The 21,577-nt window shown below is 36.3% G+C and overlaps 1 protein-coding gene, 1 non-coding gene and 1 pseudogene across 4 annotated transcripts in view; 2 read left to right on the top strand and 1 right to left on the bottom strand.

Annotated features, from left to right (window-relative positions):
- Positions 1-21,577, bottom strand: part of SYNPO2 (synaptopodin 2) — a 200,126-nt gene that overhangs the window by 35,252 nt on the left and 143,297 nt on the right. For 2 of the 3 annotated variants that reach the window (XM_065907624.1, XM_065907623.1), the window contains exons 2-3: positions 9,020-9,171; positions 2,253-3,052 (exon numbers count right to left, since the gene is read on the bottom strand). In XM_065907624.1, the coding sequence (XP_065763696.1) occupies positions 2,253-3,052; positions 9,020-9,171 (952 nt within the window). The remainder of the gene's footprint in view (positions 1-2,252; positions 3,053-9,019; positions 9,172-21,577) is intronic. The other variant, XM_065907625.1, reaches the window with a different exon arrangement.
- LOC136148176 (U6 spliceosomal RNA) lies at positions 13,447-13,553 on the top strand. Its single transcript, XR_010659461.1, has one exon. It is a non-coding gene; the product is annotated as a U6 spliceosomal RNA (small nuclear RNA).
- On the top strand, positions 20,024-20,767 carry LOC136148042 (small ribosomal subunit protein eS6 pseudogene; annotated as a pseudogene).

A 21,577-nucleotide genomic window follows, 5' to 3' on the forward strand; every position in this document is an offset into this window, starting at 1 on the left:
CAAAATGTATACTTCTATATTGATATATATGATGATATAATATAGATATAACTTGCATATATATGTCGCTTCATTTTTTTCTACAAATACATTTTTATGTTGATTAGAATATGTCTCATAACTTGTTTCTGTATAGCTCCTTAAACTTTAACAATAAACACTGGAAAATAAATGTCAGTTAATTGGATGTAATTAAAATTACAATGGAAATAATTTAAGGACATAATATTTTCCAAAAACAACTTAGGAATACCTTGCATTTTCATATTTTAAAAATAAAATGTTGACATAAAACATTTCCAAGCATTTTAAAAAGGAGGGAGGGAGAAATAAGAAAATATTGTTTACTTAAATCTTTTAATGTAATGAGTTTAAATATTTAGGTTTTCTTTTTTTTTAGTTTGCCATTCCCCCAAAATCTTTCCATTCACAGCTACTAAATCAAAATAAATTAAAAAATGTAATGAATAATAATTGAAGGTACTGAATCAATAATTAACAATAATTCAGAGTATAAAGTTATTGTGACTATATTTAAGAAACTTTAGCTACAAAGTTGTCTAGATAAAGTTGTTCATAAATGCATTGCTCTCTTGGAAATATAATACTACTTTAGTTGCAGCAAGAATAAGTATAAATCTTGGGGAAATTTTAAATTATATTACTAGTAACCTTTACAGCTATAGGTAGAAATGATACAGAAATTAAGTCATGTAAAATAAGAACCTGACAGTTTTAGAATAACAAAAATTTATATTTAAAATTTTAACATTATTATTGTTATAAAAAATAAATTTGTGGCAAGTTAACTTATAGCACTATCAATGATAAAAATAAGAATGATTCACAAATAATTTTTGAATTCCTCAAAAGAGTTAAATAAAAATTTCAGACATTTAAAAAAAATTTTTTTTATTGAAAATTAGCTCTGTTTGCGACTAGGGGGAAAAAAATCAGACTTAATGGTTAACTTTTTAAAAATAAAATGGAATCAAAATAGTTTTATAACAAAATTACAGATATTCACTGGTAATCAAATTTTACTTAGAGAAAACAGTTAAAAGTGTGGTCATTCCTAAATGTAATTCCTTTTTTGACTAGTGTTATACAACTTACTATTAAATTGACAGTCACAGTTGCACAGTTGTTGCTAACTTCACTGCCAACATGTAAAGTATGTGAGTGCTGCCTTAATACACTTGTTTAATATGCTATAAATGTGAAGATGCATACAGATGCTTAAAGTATAAGGAATGATTAACAGCACTTGTCAATTCAGCTACACATGGTTATGCTAAAAATATGCTTTAAAAGGAATAACAATAGTTAGGAGAATTAATATACTACTTTGAATAACCAAGATCATTACTGTTGTGTATCACTCATACATTCAAGTGCCTTTGACAGTCAACTTTTACCTCCTCAAATGCCTAAATGAAATTCCAAATTTGTTTTTAAAAAGTACATGAAAGAAAATTATAGATATCATAAAACCCAACTGCCATTCCGATCTTCATTTGCCTTTCTGTAATCACTCTCCTGGGTAAAACAAAACACCATAAAAGGCCTTGATTTTAAAATATATCTTGAGTTGGGAGACATTTAAATGGCTTCACATGGCCTTGGGGATTGACTTCTGTGTCTAGAAGGTAGATGAGATGCTTTGCAGTCTAGTGAAGACTTAACAAAACGGAGAGGATCATGTAACTGCTCAGTATTCCACATGTCCTTGTCCATCAAACTCACTTCTGCAAGCATCATCATGCTGCACAATGATTTTTTTTTTTCAAAATGAGGATCTGCTTTTAATATCAGTGGTTAAGCCTGTATTTTAAAGACACCTCTCGGCAGCAAACTCAACAGTTTTTGACATTTAAACTCAGCGTCCACATGAGTGCAAAGACTCTCAAATGCTATTTTAACATGGAATATGAAACAAATCAAAAAAGGCACATTAACTTTAGTATTTTCTTTAACAGTCCCCGTGTCTTTGGGAATAAAACAAAGTGCATTAAAAACATTCAAATCTAATACGAAGTCAAAACTTATTATTTCCAGTTCAGAAATTGGTGTTTTCTACAATTTCATGTTTATTATTTTGTGCATTAGTTAAAAAAAAAAAAAAAAAGCCAATGAGAGACATAAGAAAAACCTTAAAAAGAGAAAATCCAGGCAGGCGAACCAGCAGCAAAACTCCCTAACTCCCAAGCCCCTTCCAGCCGCCCCGCAGTGGCTCCCAGCGCAGGACTTACGTGCGTGGCGCGCTCTGTGCTTGTGAGGTCTGCTGTGATCCCTTTCTGAGCGTGGATCTTCTCCCTGCCCTGTGCCTTCTGATGAGACTGCAAAGGATACCAGAGAAGGAGGTGCTTCTGACGGCCCTCCTTCCACTGGAGGAGCCACACACCCCTCTGCTGCCTGAAGCCTGCACCCTTCTGTCTTCTGCCTGTCAGAGCAGTCCAAGATCACCTCCAGGCGGGGCAGCCCCGGGGTGGCCGCTTCACTTCCCTGGGTCAGGCTCAGCTCCTGGCCACTGGAGATCTGGATTATCTTGCTGGACCTCAGAGGAGGGTCCTCTTTCTCACTAGTGGGGGCAGAATTTATGTGGACAAGCCCGTCGTGTTGTAAATCAGGCTCTGGGTCAGGAGACTTAGATTTTTCTGCCCCCAGGAGAGCCACAACAGCGGCTCGCGCGCCCTTTCGTCTCTCTTGTGACAGGGACAGTTGCAGCTCAACCACAGTGCCTGGCCGCCCTGCGTCTGCCTTCTCACTGAAGATAATCTCCTCTGGGAAGCGTCCACTTTCAGAGTCAGACCTGTGAGGAGCCAGGCCTGTTTCTTCTTTTATGCTCCCAGAAAAACCAGCGCCACTCGCTTGCTCCTCAGCTAGGGGAGCTCCGCTCTTGACCGGGACAACGTAGAACTCTCTGGACTGGCTCTTCGTGGCTGGCCGAATCTGCAAGGTGGTACTTTCCACGTACCCTTCATGGGTGACATTCTCCTGGTTTTTGTTTTCAGTTTCAGAGATCGAAGTTTCACTTATTCCACTGGATGGTCTGCACATAGGAAAATTAGTCCAGACAGTTAAATCAGAGTGTGTTACACCTGCCAAAGAACTTCCTGACACTTGTATGATGTCTAATACACAATACAGTAAAAATATTTCCTCCTAAATGTCAACTGCAACATATTTGAAAACAGAACTTGGCAACATGTTTATATTATTATTTAAAGATCTTCCAAATAAACTTGTCTGTAAAGCAAAACAAAAATGCTCACAAAAGTTTATAAAACCAAAATCCATCCTAAATTCACTTTTTTTCATTTTTTAAAGCATAGGATATAGCTATATGGATGCCCTTCATCTATAATTATTGGGGTGTTTTCAAATAATCATGCTTGTTATAATATGACAAAGCATTGTAATGTCTCATTGACTGAGTTAAGTCTGGACATTATAAAGTTACATAAACATATTCAGCAGCTTCAGAGCAATTTAAGTATACAGATAAATCAAGTAATCCTTTTAGAGGCTGTGCTTTCTTCTAAGGAATGAAATAGAAGCTGTTTTTTAAGCTCCAACGGGCATGTGTTTTGTAATAAGTGGACCCCAGCCCAGTACTCTTGTGCAAAGAGAAATCCTTTCCAGGCTGCAATGAATCATTGAGTCATGGAGTATTTATAATCTGAAATGTCTCCCCTTCTCTATTTGAACTTGTCACTTGGAGCATTTTCCTTATAGGATCTCTGAAGTCAAACTGTTCCTTAATTGCTCAGGTAAGGAACCCACAGCTGTTCACCACAGTCTTTTTATTTTGACCTTAACCGTTCCCAGCTGGTTTTGCAAATTTGTGTTTGCAAGAACCTAAGTCAGTTAAGGGTTAAATGACTTCTTGCATGAAACTCTAACTTAAACTCTAACTGCTTTTAGAAGAGAAGCATCATTCACAGAATAGCTGTAGGAGATGCTTTCATTTATTACATTTTTAAATTTTTTATAGAAGCAGTAGCATCTATCTCAGCCCCATTCTTTTTCCCTCAAAAGTACCCTATCTAATGCAGGATCATCTATTGAAGGGAGTGAGCCCATACTTCTATTCTATTCAAAGGAATTCACCTTAGAATTTATGTGGTAGTAAAATTTAAGGCCAATATTCAAAATAATTACTCTTGACTTTGCTTTTCACTGAATTTGGCAAAACAAAAATAAACAAAGCACAAGCTAACAACCAAATGAAATGCAGCTTTCTCTGTGCAAATAATCTGTAGAGCTTCCTGGTAATAGCACCAAAAAAAAAAAAAAAAAAAAAAAACCAAAAAACAAAAACACCACATTATAGTATTTTTAAAACATGATGAAAGCAAATTAAATATTTCTTATATAGGAAGTGATGAATACACTCTGTGCAACTGAAATTTGAGTTTCAAAAGGGCAGAGTTTTAATTTAGGAAGGTCTACAGCAATCAGAGCAGAAAAAGAAATAAAAGGAATCCAGATAGGACAAGAAGAAGTGAAACTCTCACTGTTTGCAGATGACATGATCCTCTACATAGAAAACCCTAAAGGCTCTACCAGAAAATTACTAGAGCTAATCAATGAATATAGTAAAGTTGCAGGATATAAAATTAACACACAGAAATCCCTTGCATTCCTATACACTAACAATGAGAAAACAGAAAGAAAAATTAAGGAAACAATACCATTCACCATTGCAACAAAAAGAATAAAATACTTAGGAGTATATCTACCTAAAGAAACAAAAGACCTATACATAGAAAACTATAAAACACTGATGAAAGAAATCAAAGAGGACACAAACAGATGGAGAAATATACCGTGTTCATGGATTGGAAGAATCAATATTGTCAAAATGAGTATACTACCCAAAGCAATCTATAGATTTAATGCAATCCCTATCAAGCTACCAACGGTATGCTTCACAGAACTAGAACAAATAATTTCATAATTTGTATGGAAATACAAAAAATCTTGAATAGCCAAAGCAATCTTGAGAAAGAAGAACGGAAGTGGAGGAATCAACCTGCCTGACTTCAGGCTCTACTACAAAGCCACAGTCATCAAGACAGTATGGTACTGGCACAAAGACAGAAATATAGATCAATGGAACAAAATAGAAAGCCCAGAGATAAATCCACATGCCTACAGACACCTTATCTTCAACAAAGGAGGCAAGGATATACAATAGAAAAAAGACAACCTCTTTAACAAGTGGTGCTGGGAAAACTGGTCAACCACTTGTAAAAGACTGAAACTAGAACACTTTCTAACACCATACACAAAAATAAACTCAAAATGGATTAAAGATCTAAATGTAAGGCCAGAAACTATAAAACTCCTAGAGGAGAACATAGGCAAAACACTCTCTGACATGAATCACAGCAGGATCCTCTATGACCCACCTCCCAGAATATTGGAAATAAAAGCAAAAATAAACAAACGGGACCTAATGAAACTTAAAAGCTTTTGCAAAACAAAGGAAACTATAAGCAAGGTGAAAAGACAGCCTTCAGAATGGGAGAAAATAATAGCAAATGAAGAAACAGACAAAGGATTAATTTCAAAAATATACAAGTAACTCCCACAGCTCAATTCCAGAAAAATAAATGACTCAATCAAAAAATGGGCCAAAGAACTAAACAGACATTTCTCCAAAGAAGACATACAGATGGCTAACAAAGACAGGAAAAGATGCTCAACATCACTCATTATCAGAGAAATGCAAACCAAAACCTCAATGAGGTACCATTACACACCAGTCAGAATGGCTGCTATCCAAAAGTCTACAAGCAATAAATGCTGGAGAGGGTGTGGAGAAAAGGGAACCCTCTTACACTGTTGGTGGGAATGCAAACTAGTACAGCCACTATGGAGAACAGTGTGGAGATTCCTTAAAAAACTGGAAATAGAACTGCCATATGACCCAGCAATCCCACTCCTGGGCATACACACTGAGGAATCCAGATCTGAAAGAGACATATGTACCCTGATGTTCATCGCAACACTCTTTATAATAGCCAGGACATGGAAGCAACCTAGATGCCCATCAGCAGACGAATGGGTAAGGAAGCTGTGGTACATATACACCATGGAATATTACTCAGGCATTAAAAAGAATTCATTTGAATCAGTTCTAATGAGATGGATGAAACTGGAGCCCATTATACAGAGTGAAGTAAGCCAGAAAGATAAAGACCAATACAGTATACTAACACATATATATGGAATTTAAAAAGATGGTAACGATAACCCTATATGCAAAACAGAAAAAGAGACACAGATGTACAGAACAGACTTTTAGACTCTGTGGGAGAAGGCAAGGGTGGGATGTTCAGAGAGAACAGCTCTGAAACAAGTATACTACCAAGGGTGAAACAGATCACCAGCCCAGATTGGATGCATGAGACGGGTGCTCAGGGCTGGTGCACTAGGAAGACCCAGAGGGATGGGATGGAGAGGGAGGTGGGAGGGGGGATCGGGATGGGGAACACATGTAAATCCATAGCTGATTCATATCAATGTATGGCAAGAACCACTATAATACTGTAAAGTAATTAGCCTCCAATGAATAAAAATAAATGGAAAAAAAAATAATTTAGGAAGGCCTTGAGATGAAAGTAGATTAAATCACTTTGAATTATATCAGCAATAAATTATGAAGCTGAGAAGAGAGTAGTTTGAATTCATTCCAGACTTACAGACTGTAATACAGGCAAATGGGTCAGATAAATATTAACATTTATTGGTAGCCAAGATAAAATGGAGATATACATGAATAAAAATCATAAAAGAACTAGAGGTTAAATAAAGCTTTATACCCTAAAATGCTCATTTCCATTCAGTGCACATAGGTACTTAATTCCAAAATTTATGTGTCATAATTATATGTGTATGTGTATATATAAAACGTTTAAATAAAATTTATAGTAATAGAGACAATGTTGAAGATTTTAAGACAGTCTGACCCAGCTATCTCTGCGTAATAGCCCAGGAAAAGTAAATCAGTTGTCCTCTAGGGACAGATGACAGTTACATGAGCAAGAAAAATATTTAATTCCAGGAAACAATGTTCAGATATCCAGATTTGTAGGGGTGCTAGTGATGATGATGATAATTACTTTGGGGATGATTTTAATTTGAGATTTCATTTAAAATCTCTGCAATTATTTATTTATTTTGTAAAAATAAAAATACTTAAGATAATAATAAAGATTCCAATTATTAAAAGTAGCGGAGAACTAGTCCATTTACTTTTAAAAGTAAATATGTACCTAAAACTCAGCTTTAATCCACCAAGGACTTTCCCAATGAAGTAATCAAAACAAGAACTAGTAGGGGATGTTCCACTCTACAAGTGTGTTCTGAAAAGACTGACCTCATTAAATCAGCAAAGACACTAAAGGGGAATAAATTAGGAAAAGTTTTTCTCCTATTTTGGATGTGATTAAACCTTTACAAAGACAGAACTTCAAATACCTCAGAGATTTAAATGTAACAATGGCCACCACTTTGACTACACTTGGCAAGGTTTCCATGAGATCTCTTGAAAAAGCAAATGGCAGCTTTACGAATAAGTAGGATCTCAGTAGCTTACACACTCGACTTGAGGGTAATGTTTAGATGGGAGATTGTGAGAGAATTGCGAGATTTCTTTATTTTCCCAAAATTTTGGCCATAGTAAGTTTGTGTTTGTATAGAAATGGAATCATTACTGAATGATTACCAGAGGGGTAATGCTGTATGTGGCTTCCTAGATGACTCAGTGGTAAAGAAAGTGAAAGTAAGTGAAGGTGTTAGTCTGTGTGTCAACTCTTTGCAACCCTATGGACTGTAGCCCGCCAGGCTCCTCTGTCCTTGGGATTTACCAGGTAGGAATCCTAGAGTAGGTTGACATTCCCTTCTCCAGGGGATCTTTCTTACCCAGGGGTAGAACCCAGGTCTCCTGTATTGCAGGTGAATTATTTACCATCTGAGCCACCAGGGAAGCCCCTCAGTGGTAAAGAATCCGCCTGCAATGTAGGAGACATGAGTTTTATCCCTGGGTCAGAAAGATCCCCTGGAGAAGGAAATGGCAACCCACTTCAGGATTCTTGCCTGGAAAATCCCATGGAAACAGGAGCCTGACTCTAAGGTCACAAGAGTCAGACATGACTTAGCAACCACCACCAACAATGCTGTTATGTAGTCTTTCTGCACAGTTAAGGCAAAACTCCTAGAAGTTTTTGAAATTCTGTGTGAAGGAAGCCTTAGATTTCCTTTGTGGATTCATTGTATTAGCATGGTCAGGGCCTCACTTAGAAGGTTAATAATGGACTAAACTGTGATTTGTACATGGTGAAAATGTTGATGCTGTAGTTTCTTTGTGATGACCCTGATTGTTTTGTTTTTATGTTTAAGGTTGACTTCTGCATGTTTAAGCAATTAGGTTAGGAGCGAAGCATTTGGAGAGATCAAATTGACAAGCATTTGATTGTCATTTGCATTGAGAGTCCAAAAACTTTAACCATTAGCTTTTGCCCATATATAAATATTGTTGTTGTTTTTTTGAAATACAAATCAGGCTGCTTTTAAGGGTTTCGTGATTCTTTTCCTCCTCTTAGGCATCCTCTTTCTATTCAAATAAATATTACATAGTGTAACATTTTAACATGTAAACATTTTAAATTAATCTATAAATCTAGGAATTATAATTTAGTGATCATAGTTAATCTTGACCTAGAAGTATTATATTATGCTCAATATACTGAGCTTCCTAAGGAAGTAGTCTAAAATACCTAAGATTTTCAACAAAGTTCTTGAAACAAACTTTTCAAATTAATTCTCAATTAACCAGAAAATTCAGCTGATTAGAATTATCATTTTCCAAACACTATGGTTTTTCTGTTTATACTGACATACAGAGAACCCTCATTTCTCCATAGAGAACAGTTTATATGATAGTAGGAGCTGTAATTGTTGCCATGTAGCTTCAAGAGAAAATAAATATTCCAACAAATCTTTTTACCTTTTGACGAGCATTTGGAGAGAGTCTGTTATGCTCTCCATGAGCTTGATGACTTCTGGGTAGGTGAGGTCTGCACAAGGGTTGCCATTGATAGAAACCACTTCATCCCCCTCACAGAGCCCAGACCCGGAGGCTTTGCTCTGGCTTCTGATCTGAGTGGAGTGAAAAAGGAGGCAATAATTAGAATTATATAACTTGTAAAAAATAAAACACGCCACTGTCTTGGAGAAATTTTTACTTGGGAGTGGTAAATAGATCTGCAAACTTAAATCAGCCCTGAGTATTAATTCACCTTTTAACCTATAAGATGATCTTAAACACTTCTAACCCCTGTTACAATTTATTACATACCATAATTTCTAGGTAAATAGACCAAAAAAAAAAAAAAAAAAAAAAAGCAAATCTATGGTGAAGGAACGAGAATAATGAAATAAAGAACAGTGAAGAATGGCGAAGATAAATGTTTAACTTAGTTATACATTAAAAATAATTATTTCATACTGTGATGCTTGATCTAATCAGAACATGTCTCCTCTCATTAAAGTAAATTTTAAGAGCCTTCTCATTGACAGTGTGGGTGGAACACCAACTATCAGAAGGAGATGGAGGGCAGGACAATGAGTTTAAGGAGAGAGCTCTACAGCTCAATAAACTGATGATAGCCCTTCCAGTAAAATGCGGAAAATTAGGCAGCAGGATGTTAAGAATTATGTCAAAGGGAAAAATCCTTCATTGAAATCAGTTATTCAAGACTTGATAATAAGCAAACTTTAGCGAAAAAGGAGGAGAAGGCAATGGCAGCCCACTCCAGTGTTCTTGCCTGGAGAATCCCAGGGACAGCAGATCCTGGTGGGCTGCCGTCTATGGGGTCGCACAAAGTCGGACACGACTGAAGTGACTTAGCAGCAGCAGCAGTGAAAAGGGAAAAAAAAAAAAAGATTATTTTGCAAAAAATAAAAACAGCCCTGCTTAAGGACTGCATCATATTCTAGCACAGATTCAGTGGAACAAGAACTGACTAAAAACCTAGAAGAGAACTTTCAGATGCTTAAGAAGACAAACTCAGAGTAATAGAATAGCAGTAGAAAGCTCCCACTGGTCCTTAGTGAGGAATTGCATTCAGGTATTCCTGAAGGTTAACATTCTGTGTAATTAGGATTATGGTAAAATGTTGTGCTAGTCATTCTCCCTCAGCCCATTCTCTACCCTCTCTGGCTCTGCTTTCTGGCCTCTAGAGCCTGCAGTGGCCAAGTTCCCTTGCATGCTGACTCCTGGTTGGCTTTGGTCAACAGGAAGCTCCAAAAAGAGATAAAGAGCAAGGGAAATGAGAGGGCAGGGAAACGCTCTCCCTGCTGGACCTGCTGGGTCACAGTTTGGCAATGGCTTTGCTCCTCCATGTAGACAGTCAGAGCTCCTGTCTGTCTGTCGCTCTACCACGCCTTAACTCCTGTTGTGTTCCAATAACACACACCACCTCCTTGCATCTTCAGACCTAAGGGTAATAACAGCTTCCTGCTCTTGACCTCTGGGTGCTTCATTTTCATTTGTTGGTTTCCACGAGCCTGTGCTATATTATCTTTACACTCTTTTGAATATGCCACCTATTTTCTGCTGGGACCCTAAATGATATTAAAATGTTTAGATTTCATTTTACAATGTGAATTTAATGGTTTTTAATGAATCATGTATCATGATCACACAATCTCAAAGTTAAGAATACTTTAAGATCATCTTCTATCTATTTTCCACCAAAGGGATCCCTGTTTGACTATTATACTCAAGATTATGAGTCCAAAGAACTCAGAACCAGGTAAGCAACACTTCTTAAAGGATGTTTTCATTCTTTAAGGCTCACTTCTGATTGGGCACGAAATGTATTTCAGTTTATCTCTAACAGTTTCCCACTAATTCTTGCTAAGGTCTTAAATGATAATTAATTTGCTGACTGATATAGCTTTAAAGTTTATATCTCCATGTACATTTACATTTTACATGATATTCCTGGAGGCAGAAGCATATGTTTAAGTGCCAGAACAATGATGTTAATGAATTTGAAGTGTTTAAGTTAGTTGTGTTCTGGGAGACTCTATTCTTTTATTGTCATAAATTATAAGAAGGCCTTCCCCTTTTCTGAAAAAATCAATTTCGTTCTTTCTTTTTTGAAAGCACACAACAATTTATTGCAAAAATTAAATGAATTCAATATGTCCAAGGCTTTAAGGATGCAGCCAAAGCAATGAGAAAAAGAATAGTTACCCAGTTTTGAAAAATATCTGTTTATTGACTGCCAGATATATTTATTTTGTTGTCTTGTGTGAAATTATTATAATGGAGGATCATGAGAGAGTTGTTAATAAGTCAACGATGAAACAATACTCAACAGTGAACATATAAGTTAAGGATAGAGTTATTCATATTTCATTCATTTAAATTTAATTTTTTAAAGATAATAAAATAGATTAAAAATAGGTAATAAAACATATTTTGAAGTGTAAAATCGCTCATTCAGTAGTGTCAGATGTACTAGAATATGAACAGAAAATTCCTCCTTTTGAAGACCAAAGAGGTTTTATGTTGATAAAACAGATGTGTCATTATATCCTGTGTCCCCTTCCCCGAGGTCAATCTTAAAGCTGATGTTCCATTTATCAGCAATAAGTTATATGAGTTTATGCAGCTTCATGGGTTTGCAGAGTAAGGTGAAAAATTGGTTCTTGGAAGATAAACAGATCTCCACCTTAACAGAGGTGTCTATCATCCAAACATGTGTTGCTTGATGGGAAAAGTGCAGTTCATCATTGTGCTTGTCAAGTGGAGCTTTTAGTGGAATCCAAATAAGCAAAAGCACTATGGTAGGAGCCATTAGCATTCCTTCAGAGCGTACATTCTGAGGTCAACATTTGGAATCAACTGCTATGATTGTGTTTAGTTGACCTTTTACAATTGTCTGAACAGCAGGAAATATTTTTCCCTCATGAACCATGTAAAATATGGTGATACTTTCCTTGCCACAGGGCTTTTCTAAAGGACTACTTTTTCTCTATTTTTTTTTCCTGGTTTGAACAATTATTTGTCCCCCCCCCCAATTATTTTTATTAGTTGGAGGCTAATTACTTTACAATATTGTAGTGGTTTTTGCCATACATTGACATTTTTCTCTATTTTTAATAGGACTAAACTAAACAAAGGTTATCTGCCAGAGTCAATTGTGCCCAAACATATCCCTTGCAATCACCAGCTTCACCAATATGATTATATTCATAGGTGATTATGAAGAATAAACATTTATTAGTGTATAAAAGATCTTTATGTATACAATTATGCATTTTTCTAATTTGTATAATTGTGCATTATTATGAATCTGAGTAAAAATTCTAACCCCTGAAAATACTTGTTAAAATGAAATACTTTGTCAGTAAAAAGAGTAAATTTGGACATAAAAACTGTTAATATTTACAATGTTGAATCTCTATGAATGAACTTATCAACCACTCTTCTCAGGCCATTAGGCCTAGATTCATAAAGTACGTGTCCTAGTGGAAGAGAACACCAGCTCTCATGAAAGAAGGCGTCGGTTTCAAACCTGTGGTCCCAGTGCTTACTAACCCTCTGAACTTGGTTAGATGAATTGCATTACCTCCTTAAGCTCTAGTTTTCCAAAATGTAAAATAAAACTAATAAATCTGATTTCTCTTGAGGATTAATAAGGATTAGAAATAATATGTATTAAGTTCCATGATGCACATACAGCTCACAGAGGTGCTCAAGAAGGGATTACTGAATAAGAATGCATTGACTTCCTATACACACACACACACACACACACACACACACACACACACACACACACACAGAGACACATACACAGAACATGCCAAATAAAACATGCCAAAGAAAAATTGTAGTGTTGGTACTTAGTCTATAAGATGTTTGAAAATATCTGGATTCATTTTCAGTTTTCATACATATACTTGGTATTAGCTCATCATAATCTAAGATAAATAATTTTTTGTGTGTCTTTTCCTCTGTAAGTACATGTTTCATAACTGAATTGTGGAAGAAGACCAACCTATTTATTGTCTCCCAGCAGAAGTAATAATATAAATATGTAAATATTAGTGGCTTTTTAAAATTGAGCACTTACTATGCTAAGCCCTTTACTTCCTTAAATCATTTATCTCTAGAAAACTTTGATGAAAAGTATAAATGTACTTCTACTTGTATGTGTTCAGATGGACTGTGTTCAGATGGACTGTCATTACCCTCATTTTTTTGGAGAGGAAAACAGAGACTTAGAAAACTGAGGTACTTTGCCTAAAATTATGCAGCTAAGACCAGAAATTGAACACAGGAATTCTGACTTCAGAGCTTGTGGTTTTACTCACAGGGATTCCCTGGTAGCTCGCTTGGTAAAGAATCTGCCTGCAGTGCTCGCTTCGGCAGCACATATACTAAAATTGGAACGATACAGAGAAGATTAGCATGGCCCCTGCACAAGGATGAAACGCAAATTCGTGAAGTGTTCCATATTTTTTTGGCAGAACGTCAGGGCCTTGTACATTAAGAGCACAATGGGCAAGCCCCAGTGTCTGTACTAAGGCACAGTTTAATAAACCATACTAAACCAAAAAAAAAAAAAAAAGAATCTGCCTGCAGTGCAGGAGACCCGGGTTTGATCCCTGGTCAGGAAGATCCCCTGGAGAAGGAAATGCAACCTACTCCAGTGTCCTTGCCTGGAAAATCCTAGGGAAAGAGGAGTCTGGAGGACTATAATCCATGGGGTTGCAAGAGTTGGACATAATTTAGCAACTAAACCATCACATAAATTGCCTTCCTCATCAATAGTCTTAATTCGATACCATGAACCCTAGAATGAAGAAAGAGAGAGGAGGAGTGTAAAAACAATTGACATACAGTGCATGCAGTCAGGGAGGAAATGGAAAAGACTAGAGAAAGAGAAAAACTTGCCTGGTCAGTCTATAAACCAGCGTTGAAAAAGACAGATTTTGTTTATTTTGTTTTCCTTTTTCCTCTTTTATTCTTTTAAGAGCTTTATATATATTAATCTTTAAAGATTTTTTAATCTCTAATTTTTAAATAGTCAATATTATGACTACTTGTAAAATAATATGTTACAGATTCAAAATTGAGTAAAACTGTCTTTTACAAACTGTGATTTGGTACAACATACTTATGTGAGCATGCGATTTAATTCCCTTTCTTTGAAAACATTCCCTTAGAGACCTCATTCCACACCTAATACATTAATCAGATGAGTGAGCTTCTGTCCATAAATACTATTTTCCCCTTCAGTGTCTCTCAATTTAATCATATACATAACTAAGAGAAATACTGGTAATGTAAATATTTACAAAATACTGTGTTTTATTGCTTACAACCTCTTGACCCATGTCAGGTAAGATTTATTTTACTGACAGCAAGTGAAAATGTAAAGTTAAGGCTTCTTTGAGAAATTTAACATTATTTCACTTTGTAAATAAAATCTGAGAGGCGTGTCAGCTTTGCTTATATACTTTTATGATAAATAATTCCCTGGTAAATTTTTAAGAAGCTCCTTTTCTATTAACTTACTATTGCTTGATTTCCACATCTTCCAGAGCTGACTAGAAAGCAAGTACAAGATTTGAGTTCTCATAGAACCTTGTACTTAAACTATTCTGTATTGTGTATGTGACATATCAATTGTGTCAGATTCCCGTTAGCAAAACTAAATCTTGACTCATGGGCTGTATTTTCACATACAGTTCATTGACAAGTCCACTTGAAAGATGTCAGAGTAAGTGGTAGAACCAAGACAATCTCCTCCTTAAATTCCACTACTATATGTATTAAAATACATGAAAAGGAAAGAGAAAATTAGTATAAATAAGCCCATCCCATGCAAGGCTATTCTTAATCCATAAAATAAAGTCTTGGGGCCTAAAGATAACCAAGACAGGATAAGAGACATGATCTCAGACAAGTAAAATCATTTTGATGGAATTTGGAAAGTAGTCTATGATCTAGTAGCTCCTTCTGAAGTCCCAGCCCTTCTTCAATTTTCTTTTAAAAAAAATTTTTTTTTCATTTATTGATATTAGTTGGAGGCTAATTACTTTACAATATTGTAGTGGTTTTTGCATACATTGACATGAATCAGCCATGAATTTACATGTGTTCCCATCCTGAACCCCCCTCCCACCTCCCTACCCATCCCATCCCTCAGGGTCATCCCAGTGCACCAGCCCTGAGCACTTGTCTCATGCATCCAACCTGAACTGGTGATCTGTTTCACAATTGATAATATACAGGTTTCAATGCTATTCTCTCAGATCATCCCACCCTCGCCTTCTCCCACAGAGTCCAAAAGTCTGTTCTATACATCTGTGACTCTTTTTCTGTCTTGCATATAGGGTTATCGTTACCGTCTTTCTAAATTCCATATATATGTGTTAGTATACTGTATTGATGTTTTTCTTTCTGGCTTACTTCACTCTGTATAATGGGCTCCAGTTTCATCCACCTCATTAGAACTGATTCAAATTTATTCTTCAATTTTCCACTTCAGGCTTTTGGCAAAACTTACCTCATACTTCTGAGACAAAATTTAATAAGCATTCCCTCACCCCAAGTGGTTCTTAAACTGAAGACTTAGGTAACCCTGTATTCATCAGCTGTCCAGAAAAATGGTCAGTGGAAAGTGCAGCAAGACCAATGATGTATGGTTAAGGTTTTAGAAATAAGCAAATAATCCTACTTTTAATGAGTTTCCTATCCAGATTCCAAAATCCAACTTCAGCCCCTGATAAGGGGTTTTATAGTACCAAAACTGAGTTCACAAGTTGTTGGGAAGTCATGTTTATGGTGGCACAATATTTTTGGAAATCAATAGGAATATAACAGTTTCAGGATGACAAGGCAAAAGAAAACAATAAGGACCAGCATACCATGTAATAAAAGTAATAATAACCCAAGAAAAATATTAATAGTAGGAGTTTAAAAATCTTGGAATTTAGTGCAGATATTCAAACAGTGAAATGGAAAAAAAGGTTGAGGAAATATCTAGACTGGGATAAACAAATAAGAAATAAAGCTAGTAACTGAGTAGATCAAAAGTCAGTAGAAAAGACTGGCAAACAGTTGAATGGATTGCTTGACTTTTGTCTCGAACTCCTTGGAATGTGTCTTGTGTGCAGCAGAGGCAAAGGAGATAAAATAACATTTCCCAGACTCTCCTTCAGCTTAGGTTCTAGGTGTGATTTAATTTCAACAAGAAGGTGCACCTGGAAGAAACTTGCACTTGAAACTGAATTAAGCAAAGAGAGGAATTAGACTGTAAGGCATCCATCTTGCTGCTGCAGATCTGGTAGATGACTGTTACTCTGGATACAGCAGTTCTACTGGCAGCTTCTTAATCCCAGATCACAGCTAAGGTATGTAACCCTCCTCCTAGCACTGGGCCAGCCCAATAGCTTCCTGACTCCTTAATTTCCTGATTGTGGCAAATGTTGCCAATCCTTTGGATAGCCAGTTGTGCAGTGTTGTCTGAAGCCATTTCTGAAGGTCCTGTCTTTCCAGAGCTTTCAACAATTCTATAAGCACAAACTAGAGATGTGTCTATTTTCTGCAAATGAACCATTTGCAAAATGAACCATGAGCTGATACAGAAAGAGAATTAAGGGCAAACATAGAAGGTAAAAAAAGGACAAGAGGTAAAAGGGCAACTGTTTCTCAGATACAGAAAAGGAAAAAAAGATGGACACAAATGCTGATATTTCAAGACAGTCAGGAGAGACAGTGCAGGAACTTACACTAGATAAATTGTATGGGGTCACCATCTGCCAAAAACAAAGGAGGAAAAACAGAGGGGGATTAAAACTTGAGGACAAGGAAGGAAGTTTCAGAAAAGCCACTGTAGAGTATTTACTTGGAACTTAATATGAGTTTGTGAAGAACTTAGAAGGAATAAAGTGAAATGATTATCAGTATCTCCTGTTGTCCAGACAAATGTTCTAAAAGAAGACTAAAGTAAGGTAAGGTGAAGTCGCTCAGTCGTGTCCGACTCTTAGCGACCCCATGGACTGTAGCCTACCAGTCTCCTCTGTCCATGGGATTTTCCAGGCAAGAGTACTGGAGTAGATGATTCCTAAAATTAAGCAAGGCTTTTCTCCATTAAAGCATTGATAAGTATATGAAGAACTTAACAAGAAATTAAATTACACGAATTGTCTAGTGAAAATAATTCTTCAACTATATATACAAGTCGGGTCATGGGTGCAAAATACAAGTAGACACTAGGAATCCACACTCAACACTCTGTTCTCAAATTGATGAAGATTAGGAATTTTTCTGTTCTGCCCAGTAAATATATGTCCAGTTCCTTGGCAAAAAGTTTTCCTTTTGGATGACTGTCTTTATCCTTAGGGACCAAGTCACCATAAAAGTATAAAGTATTCCTGGTAGCAACTTTGGAAAAATTCTTGAAGTAAATAACTCTCTTTGACAGGAATGAGGGCCTTAATCCATGGGGGCTGCATACTTAAGAATCTGCATACCAATGTGATTCCACAGGCTGAAACGATGCCACAGTGTAAGTGCTATGAGCTGTTACAAAGCAGCCACCATGATGCTAGAAAACCAACAAGTACAAATATGGAATGGTATTCTCTGCTCTTCTTTCCTTCCAAAGAATGTAAACATCCCAGCTCTTTCAGAAAAACACCAATGGACCAGAGCCTTATGTAGGACATGTCCCTGTCTACTCTTTCGTTGGATTAAATTCTGAAAGATTGCACAAAGGCTTTGAACTATATGCACATTCTTTTTATAAATATTTACACAGAATTAAAAAAATTTTTTTTTCAAGACCTCATTTAAAAAAAGCACATGTAAAACCTAAAAGATTAGATAAATAAGTAGTATAATTAGGGAGACTCAGACAAGAGTCAAGCTCAAACTCACTATGTGGCTTTCTCAAGTTTCTGTTTATATTTATTAACTGTACACCCAACTATTAACTAAATGGTTATTATGCTGCAATACCTCATCTAGTAAGAATTTAGCTATCTAAAAAACCTGTAAGTATGCTCAACAGTATGTTGAGTGGTTAAAATACAGTAAAAATACAGTTACCTAAAACTCCTGTACATCACTCTAAGTATCTGGGATCTTTTTTCAGTCTATTTGCTCAATTTTATACAATTCTAATAAGCTTTTTTGTTTGGTTTACAGAAATTAGAAATGGAGAGGCAAACATGAACATTGTTAAAGATGTTACAGTTAATACAACACCAAAGCAAGAAAGTAAAAGCCAACATTTAAAACACATGAAAATCTTAAAAAAAAAACAACTCAGAATACATTTAAAGTGTAAAAAACTTCCACATGCTCAATGAGACTTAGTGCCTCTACTGTATTTGAGTATAATAATAGGAATTAATAATAATGATCACAAGTCATTTAAAATATTTAAATCATTGTGGTAGGTTGATTAGATGTAGAAAAACATATAACATCTTTTAGAAAGAATATCATTCCAAACAGATAAAATAGAAGTTTTTCTGTTTAAAGGTAGAACTAGGCCTAAGGCATTGCTATACTAATAGAGAACTGGATTAGAATTCATAATCTGAGCTCCTAATTACTTTGCCTGTATTGGTGTTTTTACTGAAATTATTTAACTTCAGATGTGAATATGTCTCATGTACCCTGAAAAATGTATCTGTTTCTCCACAGCTCTAGATATGCTGATACACGGGGCCTGGGAATGTTAATCATGGACTATGCCTTTCAGGGAAGGGCCAATTTGAGTGATATCCTCCAAAGTTTTAGTTAACTGGAAGTTCATTTAGTCAATCATTAGTGTATAACAGTGTGTGACCTAAGGCAGCAACTCTCAACCATTTTGGTCCAAAGACTTATTTACACTCTCAAAAATAATTGAGGACCTAAAAAACTATTTTGTCCTTGTGAGTTCTATCTACTGGTATTTACCATGTTAGAAATAAAAAGATCTATTAATTTTTATTAATTAATTTTATTAATAGATGGCAAAAAGTTCATTTTATGGGAAACCCAAACAAGCTTTTTGTCAATCCAATAATATGTTAATACAAATGTTTCATGAAAAATAACCATGTTTTCTGATGCTAAGATAATTTGGTAAACATAGTGATATGGTTTTTGCATTTCTGTTAAATGTCTTTAATGTCTGAGCTTAACACAAGACAGCTGGATTCTCTTATGTGCTTTTGCATTCATTCTGTTGTGTTACACTGTGTTGACTGAAGTGTATGAAGAGCTAGCTTCATACAGAAACATAGTCAGGAAAGGGCAGGGTATGTTAACAGCCCTTCAGATAATTTTGGATATTCCATGACACTACATCAAACTCAGTAAGTGACTGTTTCTCAAGTTGCAATGTAGTAGAATCAGAAATCATAGCCATGAACTTTTCATACTTCATTATATTAAAATCCCCCAGTCTCTTTTGCACTTTGGATAGATCTTTAACCTATGCATGATTCTGTTACATTATACACTAGTCATTCAGAAAATATTGCTTCAATGAATTATGCAGATCTTCTAAATGTTGATACATTTAATCATGTGCATGTGTGTGTTAGTTGCTCAGTCATGTCCAGTTGTTTGCAACAACATGGATTGTACGATATAAAAAATCACTCTCCTTAATATCAGCAATGACCTCACCAGAGAAGTGTTAAGTATTGCTGTTTAGTCGCTAAATCATGTCCCACTCTTTCGGTATTTGTAAGTATTGGGAAGTTGTCAGATTCATGGCTGCAGGTGCAACTTTCTGATTTTCCCTTGAAAATACACAAGTACTGTCAGTTGCTTTTCTTGAAGTGACAAGCTCACTTTGCTCATTTTCTAGAAGATGTCTGCTGAATACCCAAGTTTAAATAATTGTAGGTTGTCAGTCAGTCTTTAAAGTAAAAATGAGCTCTTTTTCGTGGCGCCTCGGAGGCTGTCGGCCGCTTCAGAATGAAGCTGAAAGTCTCTCTCCCGGCCACTGGCTGCCAGAAGCTCATTGAAGTGGACAATGAACGAAAACTTCGTACCTTCTACGAGAAGCGTATGGCCACGGAAGTTGCTGCTGATGCTCTGGGTGAAGAATGGAAGGGTTATGTGGTCCGAATCAGTGACGGGAATGATAGGCAGGGTTTCCCCATGAAGCAGGGTGTCTTGGCCCATGGCTGAGTTCGCCTGCTCCTGAGTAAGGGGCATTCTTGTTACAGACCAAGGAGGACTGGAGAGAGAAAGCGCAAATCTGTATGGGGTCGCATTGTGGATGCCAATCTGAGTGTTCTCAATTTAGTCATCGTGAAAAAAGGAGAGAAGGATATTCCTGGACTCACTGTTACTACAGTGCCTCGTCGTCTGGGTCCCAAAAGAGCTAGCAGAATCCGCAAACTTTTCAATCTCTCTGAAGAAGATGATGTGCGCCCGTATGTTGTGCAAAAGCCCCTAAACAAAGACGGTATGAAACCTAGGACTAAAGCACCCAAGATTCAGCGTCTCATGACTCCACGAGTTCTGCAACACAAACACCGGCGTATTGCTCTTAAGAAACAGCGTACTAAGCAAAATAAAGAAGAGGCTGCAGAATATGCTAAACGTTTGGCCAAGAAAATGAAGGAGGCCAAAGAAAAACGGCAGGAACAGACTGCCCAGAGACGGAGGCCGTCCTCTCTGAGAGCTCCTACTTCTGAGTCCAGTCAAAAATGAGATGTTCTAAGAGTAACAAATAAATAAGATAAAAAATCAAAATAAATAAATAAAGTAAAAATGATGTTCTATGGGGAAAAAAATCACCGATTGAGCTTGCAGTTCAAAAAATTGTGCAAGTGCTTCCTCAAAACATTCAAAATGCCATACATGTGTTTTCATTTTGTCACACAAAATATTAAAAGATATGTGCTATAAATTTAATAAAATGCAAACGTTTTACTGCTTTGTCAAGGACATTCCTATGTGAAACCACCATCTTGTTCCTTAAGTGAAATGATGACAGTGATGAATACAAGGACTCCTAGTACTGCCTCAAATGCTAAGGTATCACTTCTGCTTTTACACCATCAATGCAAATGTCAACACAGTAAAAAACAAACAAACAAAAAAAACCACAATGTCTTTAGTACCATTATGAAAATAATTTTGACCTCACAGATCTGCTGAAAGCATCTAAGAGACCCTAGAAGTCTGCAGACCACACTTTTGAGAACTACTCATCTAACAGGAGAAATATCAACAGCCTCAATATGCAGATGACACCACTCTAATGACAGAAAGTGAAGAGAAACAAAAGAGCCTCTTGATGAGGATGAAAGAGGGGAGTGAAAAAGTTGGCTTAAAACTCAACATTCAAAAACTTAAGATCATGGCATCCAGTCGCATCACTTCATGGCAAATAGAAGAGGAAAATTTGGATACAGTGGCAGATTTTATTTTCTTGGGCTCCAAAATCACTGCAGATGGTGACTGTAGTCATTAAATTAAAAGACACTTGCTCCTTGGAAAGAAAACTATGACAAACCT

The sequence above is a fragment of the Muntiacus reevesi genome, chromosome 16 (assembly GCF_963930625.1).
Source record: "Muntiacus reevesi chromosome 16, mMunRee1.1, whole genome shotgun sequence".
In the NCBI taxonomy this organism is placed as follows: Eukaryota; Metazoa; Chordata; class Mammalia; order Artiodactyla; family Cervidae; genus Muntiacus; species Muntiacus reevesi.